The sequence below is a fragment of the Simochromis diagramma genome, unplaced genomic scaffold, assembly GCF_900408965.1.
Source record: "Simochromis diagramma unplaced genomic scaffold, fSimDia1.1 OVJJ01000663.1, whole genome shotgun sequence".
In the NCBI taxonomy this organism is placed as follows: domain Eukaryota; kingdom Metazoa; phylum Chordata; class Actinopteri; order Cichliformes; family Cichlidae; genus Simochromis; species Simochromis diagramma.
Genome location: NW_024387049.1, coordinates 1,910,511 through 1,921,780, shown reverse-complemented (window position 1 = coordinate 1,921,780; position 11,270 = coordinate 1,910,511). Strand labels below are relative to the sequence as shown.

Sequence of the window (11,270 nt, the reverse complement as noted above, 5' to 3'; positions counted from 1 at the left end):
ACACCCAAAAAGCATTGTTGGCTTCATGTTGAGGTTTACTGGCACAGAGCACAGAGAATTATTTAACACGATTACTTAAACTTTTGTTATTTTTTTTAATGCTGCTGGCAACCCAAAACGTCCACTATGCTGAAGCTTTATGCAGCTACAATGTGTCGTCTTAGTTTATTTGTATAGTGACAAAAAAAGAAGAAGCTTGGCAAAGAATAAGGCTATGTGAGATTTTAAACTTTGAACTGTTTTGAGTTTGAGGTTCATAAATCAGACGCTGATGCTATAGTGGTGTAAACCTTTATATGGCCCGCGCATGTCAAACCTCTTTTATCTTGTGGGCCCAGAGAGCGCACTTTGAGCTTGGACCAGTGAAACTCCCCTTTCTATCATTCAACTACACATTTATTCCCTGGGAAGGATTAATGTGAGGGGAAAAGGTGCATTTACGACAGTATTTCTTAGTTTTTCAACATGATAAATGGATTATATTACATAAAAGTTTAGGTTTCATTGCCTAGACAAATGTTTTAGTGCATATCTGTATGGTAGGTGGTGAAAAACAGGAATCTTGTTTTTGTATGGTATGGGCCATCATTTGGGAGGTCTTTAACAATAAGAAAAACTGTAAAAGCTGTGAAATTATAGATAAAACTTTTATATCCTCCTTCACATTTTCCAAAGCCTTTCAGACCGTAGTCTTTGCTGGGCTGATTCTGGTACCCGGGGCTTTTGTTAGACATCCCTGATCTTGACTTTTTATTCTATACCAGGGTTAGGCCACTCCAGGCCTCGAGGGTCGGTGTCCTGCAGATTTTAAATCACACCTTGGGTAAACACACCTGAATCAGATGATTAGTTCATTATCAGGCCTCTGGAGAATTTCAAGAGATGTTGAGGAGGTCATTTAGCCATTTGAATCAGCTGTATTGGATCAAGGACACATCTAAAACCCGCAGGACACCGACATTCGAGGCCTGGAGTTGCCCACCCCTGTTCTATACCTTCTACATATATGTGATGCACTGGTCACATTTTTCAGACTCGCTTTCAACCACTAGATGCCAGTACTGTTTGTCACTTAGTATACATTGTTGTTGCAAATCACTTAATGTTGGCACATGTATACATACATAGATATGGAATAAGTAAAATGTGGGATATCACATAATAATAATAATCCTCATTTATACCAGATGTATAAAATATTAAAACTTTTGCTTGTTTTTTGTAATTGTGGCTGAAACAGTTTGAAAAATATTTTAATCACAATGCGCTGGAACTAACCCCGGCACTGTTTTTTTTTTTTTCAACTTTAATTTTTATTAGTTTAAGTTAACATTGAAAACCATACCAGTAAACCAGTAAAGAAAATTACAAACAAAAAAACATACAAACGGTCTGGAGTTTACATTTCTTTTTCCATCTGTCACATGAAAATTTCTTGTTATGTTGTGTTTTTGGTGTCACTTCGGAATGCTTTCCACTTCCTCCATTGTCTATCGTATTTACATCCCATCAGTCTAATATTGAATGTTATTTTTTCCATCTCTGAGATACCCTCTACAATACTGATCCAATCTCGCTGAGTGGGAGGGTCTGGGTGTAACCACTTCTTTGTAATTGCTTTTTTGGTTGCGGCTAGAATTATTTTAACTAGATATAAGTCCTCCTTTTGTATCTGTTCTTTTATGTTTCCTAGATACATCACTTGGCAGGTGTTTGGAAGTGCATAACCCAGAATATTATCCATGGTCATTTTAAGGTCTTCCCAATACTTTTTAATTTTTATGCACTTCCAGAATACATGTGAATGATCTGCTTCTGTTTCTCCACACAGTCTCCAACATTTCTGTGGACTTGAGGTCTGTTTGCTTTTTATTTTGGGTGTAATGAAAAAACGTGTCAAATTTTTCCAGCAAAATTCCCTCCACAACGGCGAATTCGTTGTGCTGTGTTGTATTTCACACATACTGACCCATTCCTTCTCTGTTATAGTTATGGCCAGTTCAGCTTCCCATTTCTTTTTAAGGTAAAAGGTTGTGTCCTGTCTATCTTCTTCTAATGATCTATAGAAAGTGGAAATGACTTTAAATTGTTTATGTTCATAGCAATTTTTTACTATTCCAACAACACCCAATGATTTTTCAAGCCAGTCAGACTTTATTTGCTTTACGCAATAATCCCTAACTTGCAAATATCTAAAAAAATCTCTATTTTCCAATTTGTATTTATTTTTTAATTGTTGGAAACTCATTAGTCTTCCATTTTTCATTAGAGTACAAACTGCTGTAATCCCTTTTAACTCCCACTGTTTGAATGTTTGGTCCAATTGTCCCGGCTTAAATTTTTTATCATGTCTAAACCATCTCAGCAAAAATAATTGTTCTTTTAACTGATGTTTTTCGATTACTGTGTGCCATATGTCTAATGTAAATTTCACAATTTGATTCATTCTACTTTTGTAAGAGGTCATTAATTGTTTGTCAGAGATACAAATTTGAATTTTGTTTCCCTCAATTTCTTTCTCAATTTCCTTCCACCGTGCCTCATATTCTGGTCTACACCAACCAACAAGAGGTCTAAGTTGGGCTGCGTAAAAGTATTCCCTTAGGTTAGGCAAAGCCATCCCTCCCTTACACTTCGGGAGTTGCAATGTTGTTAACCTTGTTCTGGGGTTCTTCCCATCCCATATAAACCTTGAGATCATCTTGTCCCATATTTTTAATTTACTTTGAGGTATAGGAAGTGGGAGTGATTGAAACATGTATAGCAATCTTGGGAGAACGTTCATCTTTATTATTTGAATTCTAGAGTAAAAATTTGTAGGTGCTGTTGACCACCGTTCTAGGTCTTTTTTTATGTTACCCTCCACCTGATTGTAGTTGGTGTGAAACATAGCAGATAATGATTTTGTCAAGGTTACGCTCAAATATTTCATGGTATTCAAGTGCCAATTTAATTTATATTCATCTCTAATCTTTTGAGAAGGTGTATAATTGAATGATAAAATTTGTGTTTTGGATACATTAATTTTGTAGCCCGACAAGTGTTCGAAGGTATGGAATAGTTGCATCAAAGTTGGAAAGCACTTGTCAGGATCTTGTAAGAAAACAATGACATCGTCAGCAAATAATCCAATAAGATGTTTTTGTCCGGCAAGAGTTACCCCCTCCAGATTTGGATGCTGCCGCACTGCTTGCGCTAGTGGCTCGGCATATAAAGCAAAAAGAATTGGTGACAAGACACAGCCCTGTTTTGTACCTCTATGTAGCCGAATTCTGTCGGTTGATTATAAATTGTCCTTATACATTGTATTGAACTGTCCTTAAACCCAAATTTTTTCAATACTTCAAATAGGAAGAGCCAACTAACACTATCAAATGCCTTTTCTTGATCTAAACTTATTAACACAGTACTGATATTGGTCTTTTCTGCATTGTCGATAATGTGAAGGACTCTCCTTATATTATCCTGTGCCTGACGTCCCTTAATGAATCTGGTTTGGTCCACTTCTATCAAATCTGGTACAAAGTTTTGAAGTCTTTTGCTAATAATCGAGGCGTACAGTTTGTAATCATTATTAAGAAGGGAAATGGGTCTATAGTTCTTGCAATACTCTTTGTTCTTACCTTCTTTAGGTAAAATTGTGATGATGGCTTCTCCCCATGATGGTGGGGCTATTCCCTGTTTCAGAGTCCAGTTAAAGCAGGATAGAAGAAGTGGCTTGAGTTCTTCTTTGAACACTTTATAAAATTCAGACTGAAAGCCATCGCTTCCTGGGGCTTTGTTTGTTTTCTGCTCGACAATAGCTGTATCTAATTCCTTATCAGTAATCTGTGAGATCAATAATTTGTTTTGGGTATCCCCTATGGAGGGCAAGTCGAGCGGGTCAAGAAAATTTTTAATTGTCTCAAGGTCTGCAGCTGCTGGTTGTGAGTACAGTCTCGTGTAGTATTTTTTTAAACTCATTTTCTATCTCATTAGGCATATAATGTAGTTTGTTACTGTCTAAGTTTCTTACTTTATTAATAATCATTGATGCCTGCTTTTTACGCAGTCTTCTTGCAAATATTTTAGTTGCTTTGGGCCTTGATTCGTAATAAGTTTGATGCATGAACCTAGCCTTATATTTCTAATTCTTCTTTTAGTAATTCATCAATTTGGTTTCTAATATCTGATATTTCTTCTAGAATTAGTGAATTTTTAGATTGTTTGTGTTCCTTCTCAAGACGTTTAAGTTTTTCTGTTAAATTTTTATATAAAGCCAGTCGCACTTTTTTTTGTGCTGCTGTTAGAGCTATTAGTTTTCCCCGTAAAACTGCCTTTAGTGCATCCCAAAGTATGATTGGGCTCACATCTCCAGTATCATTGTCTTCTATATACGTTTTAATGTCCTCTTTGATTTTCTTAACATATTCATCCCTATTTAGAATACCCAAATTAAGTCTCCATGCTGTATATATTTTCCTATTATTAAGGCTGAGTTCTAGACTAATCAAACTGTGATCTGAAACATCGGCCACACCTATTTTGCATTCTGTAACATTATGAATTTCTTCAATACTAATTAGAAAATAATCAATTCTCGAATATGTAGCGTGAGGGACAGAGTAATGGGTGTAGTCCCTAGTTTGAGAATTGCGTGTTCTCCATACATCAATCAATCCCACCTCCTGTAATATTGTGTTCATAAAATTTGTCAGGCGATGTTTACATGTTGCAACACTGGTTGTGTCGATGTTCCGATTTAACACAACATTGTAGTCCCCTGCGCATACCACCAGACCTTCAGATTCTTGTGTCACTAAATTGAATAAATCTTTGAAATCACTTTTCTTACTTCCTGGTGGGGCATAGATATTGACCAGGGTGACTAGTTTATTTTCCAATTTCCCTTTAATTAGTAAGTATCTACCTTCCTTATCAGACACCTCTTTGTGGCATTCAAATTGGACAGAATTTGCTATTAAAGTAGCTACTCCTCTTTTCTGACTTTGTCTATAGGAATTATAATAAGTGTTTTTATAGCCAAATCTTTTCAATTTTTCATGTTCCTGTGGAGGCAGATGTGTCTCCTGCAAGAATATTACCTGTGCCTTTTCTTTTTTGAGTTTTGCTACCACCTTACTTCTTTTGATTGGGTTATTCAATCCATTCACATTTAGTGACACCAGTTTAATATTATTAAAAGGCATATAATCTGCACAATTGTGGGTCGTAATTCTCCAGACAACAAAAAATTGTGGCCTTAACATTTGGCCAACTACCATAAAACAATACAACGGTGAAGAAAAAAAAGAAAACAAACCCTACAACACCCGACTTCCACATTGGGGTGAATACTTCCCACCCCGAGTCCCCGTTGGCAGGCTGAGGAGAAAGTCTCTTCACAGAGGGCCCCTCCTTGGCGGTGATACGTAATGTTTCACACATCCAAAAGTCCAACGACCTCTGGCAGCAATACTTAAGGTCACAGTGAAGTCTATTTATTTGTATTAAACTATTCAGTGAGGCGCTCTTTTTGATCATCGCTCTCACACATGAAAATAAATTGTCACTCTCAGGTTTAAAAAAAAAAAAAAAGGCACTGTTTTTATACACCAACTGTGAAGATTTCAGTTGAAGGAGCAACTACAGACTGATGATCTGGAAGGGATCTGTCAGAGCGAGAATTAGGAAAACACAGTACAGGTATTACGATAAAAAAGAGAACACAAAGCAGTTGACCCACAGTCCATCAAAGCCTCATCAGGCGAGTCATATTAATTTTTTAAACTAACAAATATTAAAACTTCGGATATTTCCTTCTCTGTATATATTTGTTTTATGATATGAGTTGGCACTACTCATATACTCCTATACCTCTATTAATATACTTACAATATGATAAACTGACTCTGTGTGAGGCCAGTGTGATCACAAATTAAATCAATATTTGATTACGTGTGTGTGAAAGTGTCGCTGTGATCAGACCCAGCGAAGCTGCTCGATGAGTTGTTCTTCTGGATTTAACAGCCCCTGTCATTCAGCTGTTTGTGGGGGTCTGTGTGGTGCAGCAGAGGATAGGTCCCCCTGTCCACCAAGTTGGATGCTTCAGCTTTGTGAGGGTCCTGTCTATAAATACCCCTGACTTGCGTAGTGGCTGACAGCCACAGACAGCTGCAGCCACAAGCCATCCAACTACACGAGACTATTCAGGGCAAACTGAGCCACCCTGTGCACTGAATGTCCCGCTCTGTTGTGGGGAGAGTGTAGGGAGCCCACGAAACCCAACCCGGACACGGCAACAGAACAAAATGTCTGCCATGACTATAGATCCAGTGGAGCAACCTCGGATGTACCAGCAGACCTTGCTTCAGGATGGACTGTGTGACCTCTTAGAAAATGACAGATTTGTGGATTGTGTCCTCAAAATCCAGGACAAGGAGTTCCCTTGCCACCGCTTGGTTCTGGCAGCTAGCAGCCCCTTCTTCAAGGCTATGTTCCTGTCTGACTTGGAGGAGAGCAAGAAGAAGGAGGTTGTCCTCAAGAATGTGGAGCCTGGGGTTATGGAGATGATCCTGCGGTACTTGTATACATCTGACATTAATCTGACAGAACAGAATGTCCAAGATATATTCATGGTCGCCAACATGTACCAGATCCCCTCCATCTTCTCTGTGTGTGTGTCCTATCTCCAAGAAAAGTTGGTGCTCGGAAATTGCTTGGCTATCTTCAGACTGGGGCTGCTTCTGGATAGTCCCAAGCTTGCTCTTGCCGCGAGAGACTTCATCTGCGAGCGCTACCAGGTTGTTGTCAGGGACCAAGACTTTCTGCAGCTAGCTCCCAGCGAGGTGGCCATCATCATCACCTCAGACGCCCTTAATGTTGAGCGGGAGGAGCAGGTGTTTGAATCCCTGATGGACTGGGTCAAGCATGACGAGACCAATCGGGTCAAAGATCTGCCCGAACTGTTGCACTGTGTTCGCTTCAGACTCATGCCTTTGGATTACTTCAAAGAAAAAGTGGAGCGTCACCAGTACATCCGCTTCAGCCAGGACATCAAGAAGGAGCTGGATCTCGTCAGGGACGCTCACAGAGGGCGGCTCCCTAAGCCGAAGAAGCCTGCAACAGATGGGGCAAAGGGGGGTGAAGGCAGTGAGGATGAGGAAGATGATGAGGACGGTTACCTGCCAGGCATACTCAACAACAATCCTCGTTTTGGGATGTTTGAAATGGACCTCATACTTATGATCAGCGACACAGGGACTGTGGCCTACGACCCGGCAGGAAACGAGTGCTTTGTTGTGTCAGAATCCACTGAAATTCCCAAGAATCACTGCAGCCTGGTGACAAGAGAGAACCAAGTGTTTGTTGTGGGAGGACTTCTCTACAATGAAGAGGACAAAGATGAACCATTCAGCTCCTACTTCCTGCAGGTAGTGTGTAATCTATGAAAACCATTTGTAGCTCTTTACAACCTGAACTCTGACGATGGCTCCTTTTCAAATCTTAAGCTATTTTAAAAATATTTCTGGATTCTTTTGTATTTAATTCCTCTCACATCACTTTTATTTATCCCCAGTTTGACCCAGTCAGTTCAGATTGGTTAGGGATGCCTCCACAACCCAACCCACGCTGTCTGTTTGGCCTGACTGAAGCTGAAAACTCAATCTTTGTTGTTGGAGGAAAGGAACTGAAGGACGGCGAGCACGCACTGAGCTCAGTCATGATCTATGACAGACAGTAAGTTTAATATGCTCTAGTGCAATGGAAAATGCACATCTTATCTAAATTATGGCCATCTCTCTTGGAAATATAATTGCATACGATAGTAAATACAATTTGTTTAAACTTTGACCTTAAAATTCAAAATCATCAAGTCCGGAAATGTGTGTTTTCCTTATAAAAGGAACAAAACAGTAACTCCCAAGCCTCGTTTCTTCTTAGAATCACAGTTTGCATGAGTCACTCACTTTATCATCTGCAGAGTCTGTTCATGATGGTACATGTTCTTCTTCATTTGCACATCTGCACAGGTCTTTCAAATGGGGAGAATCTGATCCCCTGCCTTATGAGGTGTATGGCCATGGAACTGTATCACACAAAGGGCTCGTCTACGTCATTGGAGGAAAGTCTGAAAGCAGGTAAGTGCACTACAGGCTTTAAAAGCCCACATTTTTATGATAATGTCGGTAGGAAAAAAAAGAAAAATCATTATTAAACCTCATTCATCATCAGTCTCATAGTTTTATTTTATTATTATTTAATTATTTTGTGTTCTGCGGATTTTGTAACTCAGTTTATAACTTTGGCTAAACAGAACTTTTAAAGTCTGCGGTGGCTGAGCACAATGTTTCATTTTGTTATTTTAATGGGGATCAGACCAAAAACCAACCAACTTAAAAAACAAATAAATAAACAGTCCTGGCTCCTGCAAAATCAAAAACATCAGAAATGAACAGGATTAGAACATATATGACGAAACTTATGCATGAACTCAAATAATCCGTTTAAAAAAGCATATTTTGTCTGTTTGTTTGCACATGCGTGTTTGCGCACGTGTGTGTGTAGGAAGTGCATGAGAAGAGTGTGTGTCTACAATCCCACTAAGTTTGAATGGAAGGACCTGGCCCCTCTGAAAACAGCCCGCTCTCTGTTTGGTATCGCCGTCCACAACGACCAGATCTTTGTGGTCACAGGAGTCACAGACTCAGGCCTCACCAGCTCTGTGGAGGTCTACGACATTGCCAGCAACAAGTGAGACAATGTTTTATTATATATATATATATGACTCGCTTTATTACATATATATAACCCGCTTTATCTACTCGTAACAAGGGGAAGCATCTGTCCGCATTAGTGAAATGACTCACTGAGCACAAACAAGAGATCATTAGATCATAAAACGCCACTCGTGGTACTGGTACGGGTGTCTTTCAGTATTATTGAAGCTTGTTTAACACCATCACGTCCCCGTGTGTGTTTGTGTCCTTATTGTCCTGTTATTCCAGGTGGTCTGAGTTCACAGAGTTCCCTCAGGAGCGCAGTTCCCTTAATCTGATCTCAATGGGGGGGTTCCTGTACGCTGTGGGCGGCTTTGCCATGATGCCCAGTGAAACCAGTGAGGAGCCCGTCCCAACAGAGATGACTGACATTTGGAGGTGAGAGCCTACTAGACATAACAACTGAATGTAAGGTCACAGAAAAACAAAAAAGGAGGAAAATCACTTTATACACACAAATGATCATTTAGGTGATGAAGGGATTTTAGTGAGCGAATTTTATCCAACAGTAAAGTTTTATTCAGACTCCTTGTAAGAGTTTCAGAGTGAAAGACTGTCTTTAAAGTTTATAAAGTCTGCTGTTACAAAGGCTTATATTAAACATGTCCAAAGTATAAATAATGAAGTCATGTACAAACAATCCTTATGAGCCAAAGCTAGGGATTCGGGCTGCTCTAAACACTCAAATCCAATTGTTGGTGTTTTGTTTTTTCCTTTTCACTCTGCACGATGACGAGAGACGCACAGCCTGATCAGTTTCAATCAACCTGATTGGGTGTAAGCACAGAGGCCCCACTATCCTGCTGTTCAAAACCTCTGCTTAGGAGGGGCAGCTGATGTCAGACAGGGGAAAGGACACCGAAGGAGCTTGTTTTACATAGTGGATGAACTGACAGGCGACACCAAGGTTCACTATGGGATAAATAAGACCTATACAAATACAACAATTCTGAACAATGCAAAGTTAAAATACAAGAATAATATTCTGGAGTTGTAAATGAGCACAATAGATTTACGTTAAATTCTTATGGTAGTCTGAGAAGCCCGCTGCTGTTACAGGGTCCCAGTGCTCCTGTTTTTCTGTATTTTCAGTAGCATTAACAGACACTTCAGTTAATAGTAAAATGGACATTTCAGTTTATGTTACCATTAGCAGGCATTTCCTTTCACTGTAACTCATTAAATTAACCTTTAAGCATGTCTTTAAGCATACATGTCTATGCAATTACAGCTTATCTGGTATTTGCTCAAAATTTCTTCATCTTTTTTATAATCTGTACTTATTACCAGGACATTTAATTGCTGGTACTTGTCGCCAAGTGCTCGCTCACAGGGGGTCGACTGATTGTTGAGGTTTTCTCTGTATCATTATAGAGTCTTTATAATATAAATCACCTTAAGGTAACTGTTTTGATTTGGTGCTAAATGAACAAAACTGAATTGAAAGCAATTTTCATCCAACACTTCACAGTGAAGATTATTATTTTAGTGATGTAGGAGAAATCTAAACATACTCCATATTCATGGATTATTTTCCAGGGAATTTTGGTAAATTATAGCAAAGAAAATTTTTTTACAATATTTGGACCATTTTATATGTTTTTAAACATTTCTCGAGGTAAGGTTTCAGCAGCAAAGCACAATCTGAGCACATCAAATAAGAGCAGAATAGCAGGAAAATCACTGAATAATTAGTAACCTTCATTTATGTTAAAAATAAAAACATTTGACCTAAACTACAATTTTGACATGTTTTAAAGATTTGCATCTAAAGCTGAAGGACTTGGACTTGCTAATGGTACATAGGCATTGATTAGGATCTTTTCAAAATATTTGTTGTGAGGTATAATAATGGCTGCTGTCTACAGTGCTGTTAATAATAGCTTCATTTGATACACAGCTGTCAGGAATTCCTTTTGTGCCTAATCATTCTGTCTAGATGAAAAATATTGAGATTGCATTGTTATTACTGTATGCTTTCCTAAGATGCTATGAGGGGAACTCAGCTGACTTATTTATCTTCTCTACAGACATGATGAGTCAGACAAGTGCTGGACTGGGATACTGCGTGAGATAAGCTATGCGGAGGGATCCACTATTCTTTCAGTGCGTCTCAACACTCTGCGACTCACCAAGTTATAACTGTACCAAACTGTTGGCGCCATGAGGTGAATCGTAAGTTTAGCGCTGTGTTAAACGGATGCACTGATTAGCTGAGGGTCAGAGAATGTTTCAGGGTAAGGAGTGAACATGGTGCCCGGGGATGGAAAAGAGTTATGAAATAAGCATCAAAAGAGTTTTATCTCTCTTTTGCAGTAGGGGGAGACATATACATGCTGTAGCAGGACACGAGTTAGAACATCGCACAAAAATGTATTTTCTAAAATGCTACAGTGTTCCTTTGTACATGTTTTTGTAATATCATTTCTTGATGTTTATTATCTGTAATGCTTCATTTTAATGGTAATAAAATATCAGATTGTTATCTTGCTTTCAGTGCATGAACAATGC

At 38.9% G+C, this 11,270-nt stretch overlaps 1 protein-coding gene across 1 annotated transcript; it reads left to right on the top strand.

Moving 5' to 3' along the window:
- Nucleotides 1–6,171: 6,171 nt before the first annotated feature.
- LOC120741809 (kelch-like protein 40a) lies at nt 6,172–11,244 on the top strand. Its single transcript, XM_040044869.1, has 6 exons — nt 6,172–7,412; nt 7,559–7,719; nt 8,013–8,120; nt 8,548–8,733; nt 8,988–9,137; nt 10,790–11,244. The coding sequence occupies exons 1-6, from the start codon at nt 6,291–6,293 to the stop codon at nt 10,899–10,901; spliced, it is 1,839 nt and encodes a 612-aa protein (XP_039900803.1). The 5' UTR covers nt 6,172–6,290; the 3' UTR covers nt 10,902–11,244.
- The last annotated feature ends 26 nt before the right edge of the window (nt 11,245–11,270 follow it).

Excerpts from the sequence above, each read along its gene's own strand:
- LOC120741809 (XM_040044869.1), top strand. The coding sequence starts at position 6,291 with ATGTCTGCCATGACTATAGATCCAGTGGAGCAACCTCGGATGTACCAG. Across the intron at positions 8,121-8,547 it reads GGAGGAAAGTCTGAAAGCAG|GAAGTGCATGAGAAGAGTGT; the intron begins GTAAGTGCACTA and ends GTGTGTGTGTAG. Across the intron at positions 9,138-10,789 it reads GAGATGACTGACATTTGGAG|ACATGATGAGTCAGACAAGT; the intron begins GTGAGAGCCTAC and ends TCTTCTCTACAG.